General features: G+C 45.6%; 1 protein-coding gene across 3 annotated transcripts in view; it reads right to left on the reverse strand.

Annotated features, from left to right (window-relative positions):
* Positions 1 to 16,255, reverse strand: part of NR5A1 (nuclear receptor subfamily 5 group A member 1) — a 49,998-nt gene extending 33,743 nt beyond the window's left edge. Inside the window, exons 1-3 of one of the 3 annotated variants that reach the window (XM_031954284.1) lie at positions 16,046 to 16,255; positions 6,561 to 6,677; positions 3,940 to 4,081 (exon numbers count right to left, since the gene is read on the reverse strand). In XM_031954284.1, coding sequence (XP_031810144.1) covers positions 3,940 to 4,081; positions 6,561 to 6,662 — 244 coding nt within the window. In that variant the 5' untranslated portion in view covers positions 6,663 to 6,677; positions 16,046 to 16,255. Of the gene's footprint in view, positions 1 to 3,939; positions 4,082 to 6,560; positions 6,678 to 9,065; positions 10,969 to 16,045 lie in introns of those variants that run through there. The other 2 variants (XM_031954285.1, XM_031954286.1) reach the window with 2 other exon arrangements.
* Positions 16,256 to 19,242: the final 2,987 nt, after the last annotated feature.

The following is a 19,242-nucleotide window of genomic DNA, read 5'->3' on the forward strand; positions in this document are numbered from 1 at the left end:
AGCATTCCCAGACACCATCCCTTATGCCTACAAACTGACTCCTCAAACATGCTTGTCAGAATCCTCATCTTCCCTCAGCTCAGCTCAGCTCCTACTTTTTCCACTAAGGCCTTGCTCAGACTTCAGCACCAACTCCCTCCCCCAGACTTTTCTCTCTCTTCAAATTAGTTTTTTTTTTTTTTTTTGTCATTGTATTTCTTTTTTATGTTTATGTACAGATTACATTCCTCAGAGTGAAAGCTTCTTGAAGGAAAGAGTTCTGCCCCCTTTTGTATCTCTAACCCCTAATACAATGCTTTGTACACAGGAGGCAATTAATGTTTGTTGAAAGGAATGGAATTACAATTCCTTACATTTCTATCATTCTATATTCTGAGGTCCCTTTAAACTCCCACATTCTCTCATTTTTGGTCTAACAGTCTATATCAGTGGATCTCAAAGTATGGTCTGGAGAATCCTGGAGATCTCTGAAACCCTTTTAGAGGGTGTACAAATTCAAAAATAGTTTTTTTTTCCAATATGGGTAAATGTCTATAAATATAACTCAGATAAACAAAAACGCTTTGGAGAGATTCTCAATAATTTTTAATACGATAAAGATACTGAAAACAAAAGTTTGAGAACCACTGGTCTATATTCTAGGGATCCTGCTAACTGACTTTTATGTTCTAAGGTCCTTTCTAGCTCTGACATTCTCTGATTATGATTAAATTAAATGAAGAGTGCTTCACCAGCCATACTTTCATAGTTATATAATGGATCTTCCATAAAAATAACCCTAACTCATTTACCAATTAGTTTCTGAATCGTATTGCAGGTGACTAGCAATTCACTGCAATTGGGACTCGAAGGAATATGGCTTTGCCTAAGTTTGAGAACCCCTTCACTCTCTGTACCTTCCAAATAAATTGTTGCCCTGGGCCTCAAATTGTCCAATCCAACTCTGATCTATTGTCCTAGATTTAAGCAAATGCAGGTGAGGGAATATAGGGAATTGAGACTCCTACTTTTCCTCTTTCCCTCTCAAAAAAGGGGTTGGGGCTGCTGAGCATCTTTTTTCAGGAGGGGGAGAACAGCCTGCCCCATTGCCTTATGGGAGGAAAATCCTGCCTGTATCAAGTTTCTGGGCTTCCCGGATGCTGGTGTTTTATTTCCCCCATCTGTACTTTGTATCTCCCTAAGCACAGTACTCGGCACCCCCGGAGGTGGTGCTTAATAAATGCATATTGTATTGCATTGTATACATGTTTCTTCTCCTTGTCAGAAGGTAGTCAGGGAAATGGATTACTTATTTTTGTATCTCCTACAATGAAGAGCACTGGGCTGGCACACAGTAGGTGCTCAGCATTTATTTGAATGAATGCATAAATGGATCTCTATTTGTTCAAACCTGAGTGAGGCAGCCTCAGGATCCAGCCCTTCCGGAAGCTCCTTCCCCCCGGGAAGGCCTCCCTAGTCCCCAGCCAGATGTTCCTCCCACGACCCAAGAATGTGTCACTTGGCTGGGAACAGGTGCTTCTCTGCAGCACAGCTTTCCCTCCTCCCTCCCTCCTCTATTCGGTGCCCTTCCCCCACCATCTCCTAGCACAGACTGAGAGCCTTGTAGGGAACAGGCAGAGCCCTCCCTTGGCCCAGGAAAAGTAGGGGGAGGGAAAGAGGGAAGGAGAGATGGAGGGAGGGAAAAAGGGAAGGAGAGATGGAGGGAGGGAAGGAGGGAAGGAAAGAGGAGGAAGATGAATAGAGGCCTCAGTCAGTCATTGCTTTGGGTCGAGGCTAATTCCTTTCTCTAGAATCTCCTCTGCTATTCCCTCTTCCGTTTCTGAGACTCACAGAGACAGCATTGCCCCGGTCCCTGAACCCAGCCTTGTTGAGGAATATAGTAATGATGTTGATATTGTAGCCATGGGAAAAGTCCTATCTAGCAAGTCAGGAAAGAATGGATCCTAACCCTGCCCTGACTGTTGGATCACTTGGTGATCTTGAAAAGATTATATTGCCTTTCTGAGATAAAAAGATCTTAGAAACTAGAAGAGATCATCCCCCAGTTTTATAGATGAGAAAAGTGGTCGAGGGAAATGAAATCATTTGGCCAGTCACCCAGACAGTGTGCCATCTTTTACCGCAATGTTAATACTCTTTCTATTGTACCCCACTGCCTCCAGCCAGGCAACCTCTAAGGTCCCTCCAGTTCTAAAGTTCTTTGTTCTAACAGTTAATGATCTGAGGTCTTTTCTGGCCATAACAATGCATGTTCTAAATTCTAAGCTCCGTGTTCTATTGTTCTTTGAGATTTGAGTTATGAATTTCCTGTCTTTTCCCCCACCCATGGAGAAAAGGGAATTTAGAGGCACTTGAAAATGGACCAGTGCCATTTCTTGTATCCCCTGGGTAAGAGGATCACAGTAAAAACCAGCGGAGTCAGCACTGCAACTCGGCCGTCTGAAGAAACCTCTCTGGAGCATCTTCAGTGCTTAGCTCAGATGCTGCCTCCTTCATGGAGTGTCCCCTGACTCTTTCCCTTGACTCTCCTCCCTGATCATACCAAAAGTGAGCCGGCCTTACAGTATTTTATTTATACCCCTTTTCATCACCTTATCAAGTTCTTTTGCATACTTCCCTTATTTGCTTTAGTCTCTTTAGTCTGCTACAAACTCCCTGAGGAAAGATACGATAATTTAATCATCTTGGTATCACCTTCAGCAGGGATGAGTGCAAGGTCATGCACACAGTAGTTGCTTAGTAAAGGTGTGTTTGGACAGACAAGTCCATGGATTTCCAATTTAATCGAACTATTCAGTTCTCAAAATGAGACCCTTCAACTCCATACCATCCGGGTTTCTTTGAGCCAGTGACATGACCACATGTCTCTAATGTCAATATCTAAGAAAAGAGTGCCTGGGAACATATCATAAAATTTGGATATCCCAGCCCTATTATCATACAACTGATTGGATCTCAGAGGGCATACCTTGCTTATTTTTCTTCCATATTCAAAGGCAGTGTGCCATAATGAGAGAAGGGATGGATCTGAATTCAATAGACCTGTATTCTACTCCCAGCTCCAACACTTTGCTATGAACATTGTATGCTTGTCTGAACATTCAACAAGTCATTTTCCTTCTCTGAGCTTCATTTCCTCATCAGTAAAATGGGGATAATATTTACATTCCCCGCAAATTCATAATGGAAGAATAGCTGTGAAATGTTTAAAATACTACATAAATTTGAGTCCTCCAATGCATCTTTTTTTTTCTTCCATCCTTGGGTAAAAGTCCTTAAGGGAAAAGGCTAAGATATCAATGTTCCTTGATTTATAGACAATCAACAAAAGGGATTTTAGAACACAGAACATAAGAGTCGCAAGGAAGGAATTTTCAATGTGAAATTCTGAAATTGTTCCATTTGAGCCAGCCTCTTTCATTTTTTCAGAAGAGGAAATGTTAAATTTCTTGTCCAAGTCACGTTGAGTTAGTGGAATTAGAGCCCAGGCTTATGGCCCATTTTCCCTGACTTTTGTCACTGCACTAGCAAACTTGACAAGTTCATGAAACCCAATTTCAGAAAATGCACCTATGATCTCCAGAGATCAAGATCAGTACTGCTAATCACCCAGAGAATAATGTAGATCCCAGTTAGAAGCTGCCTCTGTTTACTGAGTTCCCCCTTCTCCAGGGTTCCCAGCACCCTACCTGCCCTCACCTGCCCTCCCACTCATTGCACTGGTTAAATCGGGCCACCTCCCCTCAGTTCTCTTCCCCAACTTCCCTAGCCCTTCTCTCTCTTTACAATAAACTCAATTCTTGCTCCCCTTCTACACTCTGCAGAGTGGGGCACCAGCTGGTGCTGGATAAGAAGGAAGCAGGGAGGAAAAGGGGGATTCTATGGCTAGGGCATGTGCGTGGAGTTAGGACTGGGGCTGGGACCCGGAGTCACACCCACCTTCCAGCCGCATCCCCACAGTCAGGCACTTCTGGAAGCGGCAGTAGGGGCACCGTTTACGCTGTGTCTTGTCAATCTTGCAGTTCTGGCTCTCGGTGCACGTGTAGTGTTTGTTATTCTGTACGGTGCGTTTAAAGAACCCCTGTGTCCCGGGGAGATACGGAGTGAGTTAGCACCCGAGAGTCTGGGAGGGGAGGTCAGATAAGGGAGGAGGGGGAGAAAGCACCTGCATAGGGGAGAGGTAGCTGGGAGAGGATGAAGGAAGAAGCTGTGGGAGGAGGAGAGAATAAGGGGGGAAGAGGAGAGACAGATTACACGAAGAGGCCGGGAGAAAGGATTCTGAGAGATAAAAGAGGGCATGGAAGAGTAAGAAGACTGGGAAAAATGGGATAAGAAATGAAAAAAAGGAAAAAGTTCATTAAGGGAGCAGAAACATAGGAGAGTGCTGCAGGACTGGGAAACTGAGGAGAAAAGAGAAGAAAAGACTGGAGAAAGGGAAACGATAAAAGAAGATAGGAAAAGATGTGGGGAAAGGGAAGAGAACCCAAGAATAAGAGGAAAGGACCCTGAGAAAAGGAAAAGATGCCGAGAGTGAGGAGAGGATATATGAGGGTGAAGAGAAAAAGAAAGAGACAGACAGAGACACAAAGTCAGAGACAGAGACAGAAAGAGGAGAGCAAAGGAGAGGATAGAAGAGAAGAGGAGGAGAGGAGAAAGAGAAGAGGAGGAGAGAAGAAAGAGAAGAGAGAAGAGGAGAAGAGAAGAGAAAAGAGGAGAGAAGAAGAGAAGAGAAGAGAGAAGAGAAGAGAAGAGAAGAGAAGAGAAGAGAAGAGAAGAGAAGAGAAGAGAAGAGAAGAGAAGAGAAGAGAAGAGAAGAGAAGATGATGCTGGGAGAAGGTTTAGAGAATGGGAAAAGTACATGGGAATCCAGAGAAAATGTAAAGAGAAAGAAGGGACCAAGATGTGAGAGAAGAATATCTAGGGACAGGGGAGAGGACTTAGGGGGTAGAGAGGGGACTTTGGGAGAGTAAAAACAAGGAGAGAAGGCATGAGAAAAGGGAAGGGGATCTGGAAAAATGGTTGGATAAAATATATGGGAAAAGGACAAAGGGGGAATTTGTGAAAACATGGAGAGAAGGAAAAGAAGTCGAGAATAGGGATAGGGAGAGAGGCAAGAATATAAAAGGAAAGAGAAGAGGATATGGGAGGGAGAAGGGTTGGGGAAGAAGATACAAAGAAAGAGAATGAAGAACAGCTTTTCCATAATTAAGAGATTTCATAACGAGATTGGGAGAGGTCAACAGGAAAGCGAGGAAACTTATTTAGAGTTCCCCAGGAACTGCCTTAACTCTAGGTGAGAAGACACCCGGAACAGGGATCTGGGAAGTGGGAGCAGGGAAGGGAGCTAACGCACTAGTATGGACCAAAGAGGGGCTATGCAGAAGGGAAGCTGCGTTCTTGGGTCAAGATAGTTCCTCAGCAGGCAATCGGCACCAAAAGAAAAAGGCTTCTAAGCAGCTCTGAGGAAAGATTCCAGGCTCGAGGGCTGGCACAAGGGTGTGACAGGGAGAGGATCTATGTCCCCAGGGACCCTTTTTTGACCTTGAAGGGCAGTGACTCCCAGAGCTAGCCAGGACCCTTCCTATCTAAAATTAAGGGGATTGGAGAGAGGCTCTCCTCAATTGACTTCGCAGGTTCCAGAAAACTCCGAAATGGGGCAGGTGCCCACTTTGGCTTGAATACTAGACACGACAGGGAAGACCTTGTGTCTGGTCAATCCCAAACTTATTCTTGCAACCATTCAAATGGCAATGAAATTGGGGCTCCGTACAGCGGGAGCCTGGAAAGGATTGTGGTCCCGGCCCAAAGCCTCATTCTGGGAGGTGAATGTGGGAAGCAGGAGCTGTCCAGAGTCAACGCTTCCTGCGCTGTTAAGGCCCGGGCCACTGCCATTTTACTTGCCTTATCCCACCACATTACCTCCGTGACTCCCCCAAACACTTCAAGCTCCCCTTAAATTTTGGTTCTCATACCAGGGAGTCGCCGACATCTGTCACCTTTCTATCTCGGTCTATCCCAGTCCTTACCGCGTTCAGTCACACCTCACTTCTCCCTGTCCCCTCCCTCTTGGGCTCACTTGTCCCGAGAACCTATTAGGGACTCGAGATCCTGTCCTGGTCAGAGCATACATTGGTTACTCTTCCTTCCAACCAATTTCCTTTTCTCCACCTCCCCCCCAACCCCCAGCCAATTACAAGTCTTAGCATCTCTTCACTTCTCTCTTTCCTGGCTAGCCAGGTCAGACCCCCTCGGGCTATCCAAGTCATTGTGTCAGGCGGAACAAGCACCCGATTCGCCCTCTCCATCTTTCCCAGTCCACGAGGGACAGTTAGCTGGCGGGCCTTTGCCCTTTCTGCTGCTTCTTGAGGGTCCTCGACTGTCTCTTTCCCTATAGCTGGTCTGCCTTGGCCAGAGTTCCTCAGTCACTGTGCTGCCTGGCCATCATCCCTCCCTTCTCGGCTGTTTGCGGGAGCTTCCTGCTTGTCAATGACCGGCCAGAACGCCCCCGAGTTTGTCCAAATCCCTCTCAGTCCTGCGGTGGGCCTGCGGGGGCAGCTCACCTTACAGCTCTCGCAGGTGAGCAGCCCATAGTGGTATCCGGACACCTTGTCTCCGCACACCGGGCATAGCTCGTCCAGGTCCTCGTCGTATGTGTAGTCCATGCCCTCGGCGGCCGCCTGGAGGGAGAAGAGAAAGGGAAGAGTCACCACAGGGCGATCAGCCCTGGCTCTGAGGGTATAGAACCTGGTACCTAGCAGGGGGGCCGCGGCGCAGCAGAGCCAGGCGTGGCTCAGGGCTACGGCTCAGGGCTATAGCGGAGCCTTTATTGCGCCCGCGGGGCCCTGGAGAAACCAGCCTTCCCCCCCAAGGAGGGGTCCCTCCCCTTTCTCCCCTCTCACCCGCCCCCGTGAGGGCGGGAGGGATAGCGGGTGGGGCACGCAATGTAAGGGGACTCAAACTCCGGGTTTCGGGCTGGGCCTCTGGGGATCCAGCAGCCAGAAGCGGCACTGCCAGGCCCTGGCCTTGATCGTTGCCAGGGGGCCAGCCAGTGTCGTCGAAGAAGAAGTTTGCAACCCAATACTCTTCTCTGGCAACAAAAATTCCCCACGAGCGAGTCAAGCTCTCCAGGACTAGATGAGGGCAAGCTACCTGGAAGAAGAGGAAGTAATGTGGAGCGGGGGGAGAGGGAGAGACTGTGAGGGAAGTCAGGTCCTGATATCTTGGCAAAACAGAATAAGTGCTGGTGTTGGTGAGATCCAGGGCAGATAGAATGATAATGGTTAGAAACAGAAGGAGTAATGCTCTACGAGTAAATCCAGAACAGAGACAGAGACCTCTAGGAGAAAAAGAGACCCAAAGCAGAACAGAGCCATTTCACCTTGGAAAAGGAGGCTGGAGGAGGTAGAAACAGATTTCAAGAAATGAAAATGGAGAAATAGACGTAGGGAAACATAGAGGGAGGGGGAGGGGGAAGAGGGAGAGAGGAGGGAGGGAGGGAAAGAGAGAAATAGGAGGAATGGAGGGAGAGAGAAAAAAAGTGAGACGAGGGAAAAGACAGAGACAGAGAGACAGAAAAATAGAGAGAGACAGAAAGAGAGGAGGGGAGGAAGCAGACAGAGGGGGGGGGGAGGGAAAAAGGGAAGGAGGGAAAGGAAAGAGGTAGAAAAAAAGAGGGACACAGAGAGACAGAGAGGGAGGGAGGGAGGGAAAGTAGGAGAAGAACAGAGGGAGAAACACAGAGAGAGAGAGAGAATCAGAGATTCACAGAGAAAAAAATTCCGAAATTTGACCCCAGGTAGAAATAGTGAAGCAGAAAAATTAAAACAGAGACAGATTTTCAGAGGGGATTGAGGGAGAGGCCCAGCCAAAGTGGCCAGTGTTCAGAGACTAGGGCTGACTGTAGAAAACAAAACAAAACAAAAAGAGAGAGAGAGAGAGAGAGAGAGAGAGAGAGAGAGAGAGAGAGACCGAAGAATGGCTTGAAGACAGAAATAAATCGACGCAGAGACAAGGAGAGTGGAACTCCGGCGGAGATAAAGAGTTTGAAATCTAAAAGAAAGGCATAGACTCCAAGAGAAACTGAGGCATAAGAAATAAAGAAGCATAGCGATATGGGAAAGGTAGAGACTTACGGGTGGGGGAGGCCACTAGAAACAAAATTATAGAGATGAGAGAGTAGAGCCAACGGAATAATGGAAATAGAGGCAGAGACACAGCAAAGACTGAAACAGGATGCCCAAGTCGGACGGCCAGAGACTGGGAGGCGAAGAGAGATACAGATTAGTATCAAGGGTGGCAACGGAGGCAGAGAAGCAGAAACAAAGAGGAGAGAGACGTGGAGAGATAAGTGGGTATCGAAGGAGGCCGAAAGAGACGTGAGGGCTTAGCAATCGAGATTTAGAAAGAGAACCTCAACAACAGAGATGTGAGACACAGCGAGAGACGGAGATGGACTGCACCCTCAGAGACACTGCGTCCAGAAGCAGCAGAGACAGAGGAGAGGAAATGGAAACAGACACTGAATGCAGAGACAAACACTGACAGAAGCGGGGAAAGGAGGGATGGAAACGGACACACGGAGAGGCAGAGACGCACACCGAGATATGAACGACAGAGACTGAAAACCAGGCACACCGAGATGGGGACGGACACCTTCAGCAGTACTCATCAGAACCAGAGACAAAATCAAAATATGAAATGCAGAAACACCCAGGGACAGAGATACTAGAGCCAGGAAGAGAGAGAGATAACAGGTAGAGAAACGGAGACATCGAGAGAGACCTAGCCGGGCGGCCGCCGCAAGGACAAGAGTCCAGAGCCAGAAAGCTCGTCCGCCGTGGACGGACTCTCGCCCGAAATCCCTGTAGCTGGGGCCCTGACCATAGAGGGAAGCTGAGAGAACCCGGGATCCGCCCGCCCCATCCCGGTATCCAACCCCGCCCGACCCCCCAGTCCCTAGCCTTCCTCCTCCTCCTCCTCCTCCACCACCACCTCCTTGTTCCGTCCGTGGCCCTGTTGGGGTTTGGGGTCTTCTCCCTCGTGGGGTCATAGGCGCTGGGACCCACCTGCCCAGACGAACACCGGCCGGCTATAAGCCGCACCCCGTCCGGCAGCTGATAATCAGCACTATGGCTCAGCTCCGGAGAGAGTCAGCTCCGCGGTGTTGACAGCCCCTGGGGGCGGGGGCGCAGGGCTCTCCTGGGCGGCTTCCATCTGGGGAGCTCTTCTCCGCCCCCCGGCCCCGGCCTCCGCTTCCTCCTCAGAGGGGGGAGGGGGGAAAAAGCCCTACCGATTACACACGCCTCTACATATAAGCCAATACATCACTGTCCACAGCGACCCCCATTTTCAGAAGAGCTTGCACTGACTGGGGACCGTGATTCTTCGCGGCAGGAGAGCCCCCACATTTCTGTTGCAAATGGAGACTCTTGGCATGTCTGATACACCTGTAAATACGGTATCTCTTCTCTAGCTAGGTTCAGAAAGCATGGGTTGAGGTACCAGATTCTCTGACCTCATGCCCATCCTCTATCTAAGACCTTGTGATCTTGGGCAAGTCAATTAATCGTATTGGACCCCGTTTCCTCCTCTGGGAAAAAAAGATTTTCAGACAACATGCTTCCAAGTTCTATGTTCTAAGCTCTAATATTCCATATTGTAAGATCCTCTTCTTTGGCTTCCATGATCTTTGATTTAAGGTTTATTTCAGATTTAATATTCCACGTTCTAATGTCCTTTTCTATTCTGATGTGTTGTGGCTCTAAAATTGCATATTTTAAGGGTCTTAATATTTCGGTCTGAAAATTCTAGGTTCTCTTCCTTCCGATTCTACGTCCCAAGAGCCTATCTCTGCGTTGGAACTCCCAAACCTGCTGCCTGCACTTTCCTCCTTTTTTTCCATCTGTGACCCAGAAAATTTGGGATACTCAAAGATTCGATGATCAAGCATCAGGGTTTAGTTTTGGGGACAGAACTAGCCTCCCCAGCTTCACCTTTGGAAAAGAGAAAAAAATAAATCAAAACCCCATCAAATTTGTACCCTTCACAAATCGGCAATCTCGAGACTGTTTGCAAATCTCTCTTAGACTAAAGGGATATTGGTGGATTCTTGATTTGGTTTGGTTTGATAGTTTTTGTTCTTACGTTTTCTTCAACTTTTATTCAGTTCGGGGTGAGGGGAGATAGGTCTGAGACCAGTGGGAGTGAAGATGCGGAAGGAGACATACCTCAAATACTGCATGACAAAAAAAGTAAGACACCAGAAAAGTTCCTAATTTGCAATGGAGCCCAAACTCCATTCCCAGATAGCTCGACCCAGGGGGGAAAAAAAGTAACCCCGAGACGCAGAAAAAAGCCGGGAACTGAATGCTTTGAAGGATGATCCTATGGGCATTTGATGAGATGGTAGGAAAAGGCCCTGAGGAAGGAGGGAAGAACCAAAACAACAAAACACATATATGCCACCTTACCTACTATACTAGCTTAGTGATTATGAGCAAGTCACGTGTAACCACTCTGTGCCTCAATTTCCTCATCTGTGAAATTGGGAGGGTTGGACTTAATGATTTCTAAATTACACAAGCTACTTTCCCTTTCTCAGGTTCAGTAGCCTTATCTACATAATAGGCATAAAAATCCCCACACTGTCTATTTCACTGCTGCTAAAGAGCTTTGTCAATCTTAAAAAGCATGAAATGTGAACCATTGTAATTCCTCCAAGAATAAGTGGAGTGTTAGATGAAGGACTGGCGTTAGCTTTCAGAAGACCAGAGATGAAGCCCTTACTCTTACTTACACTAGCCGAGGGTTAAGCCACCACCTCAGCGTGCCTGCAAGCAATGTACTAAAATAAAGCCGGGTTGCTAATTTACGTGTGAGGAGAGTGCCCACACAGAAAATTCCCTATGCAGATGAAATCAGGGATCCAGAATTTAGGGTTATGTACACAACATATATATGTGTGTATATCGTGGGCAAGTCACATGACCCTGTTTGCCTCAGTTTCCTCATCTGTAAAATGAGCTGGAAAAGGAAATCACGGATACAGAATTTACGTTTGTGTACATAAAACACACATGTGTATGTCGTGGGTAAATCACTTAATCCTGTTTGCCTCAGTTTCCTCATCTGTAAAATGATCTGGAGAAGAAAATGGAAAACCACTGCAATATTTCTGCTAAAAACCAACCAAACAAAAACCCAACAACAAAACACAAATGGGGTCAGGAAGAATCTAACACCACTGAAACGACTTAACAAAAATAGACGCATGATTTTATATACATATTTATGTATATGCATATACATGATTTTATATTTTCAACAAATAGAAAGTCTCTGTCTCTCTCTCTCTAATAAACAACTGATTAAGCTCCTTTTGTATGCAATATGCTGTGCCTGGAGCTCAGGGAGATTTATATGTAACTATGATAAGTATGATTTCATTGTGCTTGTAGATAACCCCGAGTGATACCAACGCTATAAAAAAGGTGAATTATCCCCATTTCACAGAGAAAACTAAAGTCTATCAAGAGATTCTGAAGCGAGATAGAAAGCTAACGAAGGCGTCGGGATTCGAATCCAGCGTCGCGCTGTCCCTAACAACTGCGGCTACTTTCACTATGTTTGGCTTTTGCTAAACTTGCCCACCTAGAAAAATTTCTTTCTAGGAAGGCACGGGAGGACTAACAGTTGAAGAACGTTCTCTCCTTCCCTTGACCTAGAAGAAAGAGCTCTGGAAGCGGGGGTTCGGGGTGTAAGGGTTCGGTTAAGCAAGGACTGAGCTCTGAGATCTCTCACCACCCAGAATTCGGTGTACCTTCCCTCAAGTCGCGGGTACAAAAAACGGTGGGAGTGGAAGCCCCTTTCCCACGGACTTGGGAGTTCGCACTATCCCCGAAGCGGGCAGCTTGGAAGATCAGGAACTGCTCCATTGGTGGCAGTCCTGAAGCTCCTTCCTTCAGCCTCCCCGCCACCGCGAGGGATGTGGAGCCACACTGTTTTTTTCCAAGTCCCTCCTTGTATTAGTGCTTCCAACCTTAATGAGAACCCCCCTAGGGAAGGAGGGACAGGAGTCGTCCCGGTTTCACCGATGGAGAGACTGAGGCCGGGAAAAAGGCTCTTTAAGAAGTTTAAGGGATTTTAGTTTCTATTAACTATAGGGTCTCGGAGTAAAGTAGCAGAGATTCAGAAAGCCGCGGGCCGCGATCGAGGCCCGGTTCTCACGCTGCGGTGATTCTGAACAAATTCCTTAACCCCTTTGGTCCTCGATTTCCTTTCTTGATGAATAATAACAATATAATAATAATTAGTATTTATATAGCGCTTTAAAATTTGCAAAGCGTTTTACATTTTTAAAAAATTTGATTCTCACTGTGACAGGCAACACATATATCATTATTATCCCCATATGCAGAAGAAGAAGAAGAAGAAGAAGAAGAAGAAGAAGAAGAAGAAGAAGAAGAAGAAGAAGAAGAAGAAGAAGAAGAAGAAGAAGAAGAAGAAGAAGAAACTGAGGTCAAAAGAAATTACGTGACTTGATCAGACCCACTATAGTGTTTCCAGCTCCCCACAGGCTTCGGCACCCCAGGGGGCAATTAGAGCATCTGGTTCAAAAAGTCCGACCAGAGTTAAGGGCCATAGGGTACATACAAATAAAGGTAGCTAGACTGACATTTGGACTCGGATTTCTTGAAGAACCGATGTCACAGCCCCTGCCATTCCCAAGCGTTCTTTTGCCAGATCGTCACAGCCAAAGAGACGGGGGAGCAAACGTCTGTTGTCTGAAAAACGCGATCTTTAAACGTGTAAGCAGCCACTACAGACGCGACTGGATCGAGAGGTGCAGCAGATTCTCATTGCTGCGGCATCCTCCCGAAAAGTGGGGGCAATCCCTGGACCCTGCTGCCTTTCTGGGCTCCTACTAGAAAACTTGGGGCAGGCGGGGAGGGGGGGGAGGGTGTGTGTGAAGAGATCGTAAGAAGGGGGGAGTTATTCAGTTCCTCGGTAGCAATGCAATAGTCTAGATTGGCTCGCCCTTCCAAAATCGCCCCGGGCGAATCCTTAACCCACCTTCTGAATCCCACCACCAACATATGCTAGTTCTTTTTCATCTGGGATCAGAAGACCTATATCTGGCATCAGGGAATACCCTGGGCACGCGGGCTCGCTCTCTCTCTCTCTCTCTCTCTGTCTCTCTCCCTTTGTGTCTCTGTCTCCCTCCTTCTCTCTCTGTTCTGTCTGTCTCTGTCTCTGTCTCTGTCTCTCTCTCTCTCTGTCTCTCTCCCTTTGTGTCTCTGTCTCCCTCCTTCTCTCTCTGTTCTGTCTGTCTCTGTCTCTGTCTCTGTCTCTGTCTCTGTCTCTCTCTCTCTCTCTTCTGCCTCTGTCTCTCTCTCTTCCCTTTGTCTCTGTTTCTGTGTGTGTCCTTCTGTCTGTCTCTCCCCTGTCTCTCTCTGTCTCTATCTCTCTCACACACAAAGTCATAAGTAGATATACACACACACAGCCTCCTTGAAAATAGCGGGGTGTCTCGGTTATTCTTCTCTAGCATCTAGCACAGAGATTGGCACAAAGTAGGAACTTCATCATTGCTTGCTGGGTGATTGAATGCCAGACTCATCGGGACAGATGCAGACATATTGGGATACATAGGAGGACAGATGTACATTTCTTTCACTTTGATCTCAACTGATAGATACACAGACAAATAGACACATATACATAAACACCAAGGCACAGTCAGATAGAGATGTACAAAGATACACACATACGGGCACAGAAAGAAAGGCACAGGTGCATATTATATTCCCAGTGAGTGACATGAAAACACAGACACATGGCTAGGAACACACAGATCTTAGACACATTAACGGCCCTATGCAAACGCAAACATTGTTAGACACAGATGCACACAGAGACACAGAGATAGACATGCAACCAGGAAGATACAGATAGATACATAGAGACACTCACTGATACAGACATCTCTGCCCCTCTCTCCCCCATACCACACTGGAAAGAAGAGAAAGATCAGAGCCCTGGGAAGAGGCTCATGGGGGATCAGAAAGAAAGGGTGGGGTTGGGGCTCAGGAATATGGCTGCTACACTCAGATCCATTCCCCTACCCCCATTACTTCCCAGGGAAGTGTCTCCTGCAGCGCAGCATTCTATGTCCCTCCTGATACAAGGTGCCTTGTTTTGTTTTTTTTTTTTCATGATGGAAGCAATGGATAGGTAAATAATAATAAAAATCTCCAAAGGAGCAGGGGTCACAAAAACACAAGAGATATTGCCTCTCTCAGTGCAGTTAGGTTAAGAGGCAGGAGGATGTACAGTATCCCAGCCTAGGGGCATTGAGAGAATGCTAAAAAGGAGAATGTCAGAGGTGCAAATATCTTAGCACATAAAATATTAAAGTTGGATTAGATCTTGAACATCATGGAATTGAAGCCCATCATTTTAAAGGTGAGAAACTGAGGACCACAGAGTAGAATTGCTCAGGCTTGCACAATTAATTAGTAAAGCTGAGCCTAGAGACCAAGTCTTCTGATAGCTTAGTGTTCCCTCTACACCACACTCTAGCCCAAAGAAGCCACTCGGCATTTGTTCAGCTGTCTGACTGGGGGATGGGGGGCAGGAAGCAAGGAGGATCTGCTCTGGGGACCCTTTTGGGAAAGGAAAGGGGACAAACAAGATCTGCACTTTTTGGAAGTGGTATGGGATAATAGATTGGGAAGTGGACTTAGAGGCAGGAGGACCTGAATTCATTTTCCTCCTCAAGCAAAGTTTTCTGATGCAGGGCAAATCACTTCTCTGTGCCTTAGTTTTCTCATCTGCAAAACAGACTTGTAGAACTCATTGGCTTCTAAGGTCCTTTCCAGTTCTAAACCCATGATCCTATAATTCTGGGGGTACTAAGGAAGATTAAGGGGAGTTGATGTATGGTACCTTCAAATCCTTTTTTCATATTCTCGCCCAAACCAAATGCAGCTTCAATAATAATAAATCACATTTCTGTAATCCTTGAAGATTTACAAAAGCTCTTTTCTTACGACTATTCTGTGAAATAGAGTGCAAGTATTATTATCCCCATTTTACAGAGGGAGCAATTGAGGTTCAGAAGGGAAATGAGTAATTCAGAGTTCCTACGGTCAAAGGGGAGAGGAAGGGGAAGCTCTTAGTCCTAGAGCCAGGTAGAGATCGACCTCTTCCTCCCTTCTTTCCTGTTTTAATCTCAAATAGAAAGACTGCAATCCTGAGGGACTAAAGGGCCACCGATAGGAGCAGCCTCCAGAATGACCAAAGTCCTCCTTAGAGAGCCAGGGGGCCCCCCAGTTATGGTGCATGTCCAGCCATGCCCATAAGGAGACAAACACCCCCGTACAGACAAGACATGTGCGCAGACCCACAGCTGAGGGAGAGCTGAAAGGGACATTAGTAAACTGCCTTGTCCTTCTTGAGCCCGGCCCTGAGCTCCAAACCGAGAGGAAACCACCCTCCGGCCATGATTGCTGCCCCGAGAGAGGGAGGCGAAAGCCTGTTTCCAGGCCCTCCTTCTTCAAAGGGGCCCTAACTGGGCACTGGCCAGGAGCCAGTATCTCTCCCAGCTGATGCTTCCTTACCTAACTAATGCCCACTATCTTCCCCCCCCCCCCAACATTTCTACCGTCTTCCGTTTCTGAATGAAGGGAGCAAAGCTACTGGAAACAGCCGCCGGGCTTGAAATAGGAGCAGCACGGCTCGGATTTTAGCTCTGACATGTAAACTCTTGGGTGATCCAAAGGCAGTCATGCTCCTCTGTGAGTCTCAGTTTCCTCATCTATTAAATGGGGACACTCATACTGCCTACCTCAAAGGGAAAGAACTTTGTAAATCTCAAAGCCCTGGGAAATCAAAGCTCGCTTTCCTTGGAAACCCTACCATTATAGTCTCCAAGGAGGGCTGGGGTCCCCTGACCACCCTCAGTGCCCCCTACCTGGGCCTCTACAGCGAAGGCCAAAGCCAGAGCCCGCGGCCTTGTCTCAATCAGTGTAGATCCGTTACTTACTGGGAGCAGGGGCGCCTCTTGCAGGGCTCAGGGGGCCGGCCGGCCGGACAGACAGACAGGCCAGAGCTGGGGCCGTGGCTGGGCTGTGGGTGAGGCGCAGGGAGCTCCCTCACGCCGGCAGGATGGGTGGGTGGGTGCTGGCTGCTGGCCCTGTCCTGGCCGTCCTTCTCCTCCTCCAGCTCCTTCCCTCCCATCTAGGGTGTGGGGGGGCATAGGAGGGAGGCCCCCGCCTGAGGCCCAATCAAGTGTCTCATTGGTTTCTGCACCCACGTGATTTGCTGTCTCTTCATTTTTTCTTAGGAGAAAAAAATAATAATAAGAGAACTGTGGGCTGGGGGGTGAGGGGGCTGGGTCCAGGGGGAACAGGCATCTAATGCTCCCCAGGGTGGAGGGTAGATAAGGGGATCTATGCTGTCAATTAAGCTAAAGACAGAGGTGGGTGGGAGGGAGCTTACGGGTGGGGGGGAAGGAAAGAGAGGCACAAACTTCACTGGGGAGGAGAGCAGCTCATTATCGAGGTGGGAAGGCTGAGGGCCAACCTGATTTATGGGCCCATCCTCCACAGCTTGCAGGGCTTCTTGGTCTCTCTCGCCTTTACTCCCCACTTGGCCTGTGAGGTCCTGGCCCGGGGACCCAGCCTGACTCCCCGGAGACACAGAGAAAGGAGTAAGCCCCTACACAGGCCTGCTAAAAAACTTGGATGGTGCCTGTCTAGCAGGCAGGGGGATGGATGGCATGACCTTGAGAGGATAGCTTCCCTTCCCCCACTTTCCCAATGCTCAGAAGGCAGATTTTAGTCTAACGGGGAAAAAAAAATTTCTTAACAATTGCAAAAAGGGAATAAGCTTTCTTCGAAAAGAAAATTGACTTTTATTTCTGTGGTGTTTTAAAGTTTTCTGAGTATTTCCCAGCTTTATGAGAGAGGTAGGGCAAGTATTACAATTTTTAACAGATGGAGAAACTGAGGCATTACAGGACATGAGTAAGTTACACTGCTAGAAATTCTCAAAAGCAGGACTTAAATGCAGGTTTCCCAATACTAAAAACAAGTGCTCTTTCCTTTATATTACACCCTATCTTTACCATTGGGGAGGGGATGCCTGTTCAAGTATGAACTAAGCTAGTTATCTTCTAAAGTCCTTTTCATTTTTGAGACACCAGAATATTATGAATCCTTCCCTAATAGCTTCCATTTCTATAATAGTTTAAGAATTTATTTATTAAATACTTGTTGATTGATTAATTGACATATAAGGCATTTTCTTCACAAGAACTCTATGCTATTGGTAGGATAAATGCCACAAACTACTGGGGAGCTTGAAGAGAACTTCAGGACCATTTAAACTTTTTTTTTCTTTTTTTAATAAAGCAACTGAAATACTGAGAGATTAGATGATTTGGCCCAAGTGACTTAATCTGAGCTAGAATATCTTTTTTTTTTTTCTTTTTAAAAAACTACATTGTCAATCAAAAGCATTTATTAAATAGACTTAATTTATCTAACATAATGGGGAAATAAAAGGTCTTCCCTAAGTAAAGCATCCATAAACTAAACATTAGCGCTTCAATTCATCAATAATTACATGTCAAATATGTGTATTAAGAACCTGTGTGTGTTGTGTAGTACCCTATGCTAAGGGTTAAAGAGGCAGAAAATTTAGAAAAAACAGCCTTTTCCCTCAAAGAGTTTATAGTCTACTAAAGGGGAGATGACAAACACAGATGGCTATACCATACAAGGAGGCATGATATAATCGATCATGAATGAATGAGACTGGAGAAAGGCGGAGGCAGAAGGGATTAGAGAGGTGGTATTTGAAAAGATGGGTAAGAATTCAATGTGATTTTTTAATTTTAAAATTTTATTTTTTATTTACTACCATTAAATGAAAATCTTTAAATAAATCATATGCTTACTTATTTCAAAAGAATATACAACAAAACATAAAATAGATAATTTTGATTACATAAAATTTAAAAGTTTTTGTACAAACAAAACCAATGCAACAAAAATGAAAAGAAATGCAGAAAATTGTGGAGAAAGTTTGCAACAAAATTCTCTGATAGATCTCATTTCTCAAAAACACAGAGAATTGATTCAAATTTATAAAAATACAACTCATTCCCCAATTGATAAATAATCAAAGAATATAAACAGGCAGTTTTCTGATAAAGAAATAGTCATATGAAAAAATGCTCTAAATAACTATTGATGAGATAAATGTATTTAAAACATCTCAAACAATCAGATTGGCTAATACGACAAAACAGGAAAATGATAAATATTGGAGGGGATGTGGGAAAACTGGGACACTATCAACTGTTGGTGGAATTGTGAACTAATTCAAACATTCTGGAAAAACAAACTGGAATTATGCCTAAAATTGTACCTATGCAATTGATTGATTGATCCAGCTATGCAAGGTCTATATCCTGAAAACATAAGGAGGGGAAGTGAGAGAATCTATTTGTTCAAAAATATTTACAATAGCTCTCTTTGTGGTGATTAAGAATTGGAACCTGAGAGGATGCCCATCAACTGGAGAATGACTAAACAATTTGTAGTATGTGATTGTGATGGAATATTATTGTGTTATAAAAAAAAATGACAAATGACATGATTTTAGAAAAACCAAGAAAGATTTGCATAAATTGATGCAAAGTGAGCAGAACCAGAAGAATGTCATATACAGTAACAGCAATATTGTTTGATGAAGAATTGTGAATGACTTAGCGATTCTCAGCAATTCAATGATCCAAGATAATCCCAAAATATCCATGAGGAAGCATGCATTCTGCCTCCAGAGAAAGAATTAATATTATCTGAATACAGACTAAAGTATGCTATTTTGGTCTTCCTTCTTTCCTTCTTTCCTTTCCCTCTCTTCCATCTTCTTGTATACAATGGCTAATATGGAAACATGGTTGTACATGTATAACATATTATATTGCTTATTGTCTCAGAGAGGGAGAGGATAGAATTTGGAGCTCAAAACTTTTTTTTTAAGGTTGAATAATTGTTTTTTAATACATAATTGGAGGAATACAAACATACAGATATATAGATACATAAAAGAATACATAGAATAGTATTTAACTTTTTTTTTAGTGGGACAGTGGAAAGAATATTAAATTAATCAGGAGTCAAGAGAGTTACATTCTTGTCCCAGCTCTGCTGGGACACTTTGTACCTGGAA

This window comes from Sarcophilus harrisii, chromosome 2, assembly GCF_902635505.1.
Source record: "Sarcophilus harrisii chromosome 2, mSarHar1.11, whole genome shotgun sequence".
NCBI classification, from domain to species: Eukaryota; Metazoa; Chordata; class Mammalia; order Dasyuromorphia; family Dasyuridae; genus Sarcophilus; species Sarcophilus harrisii.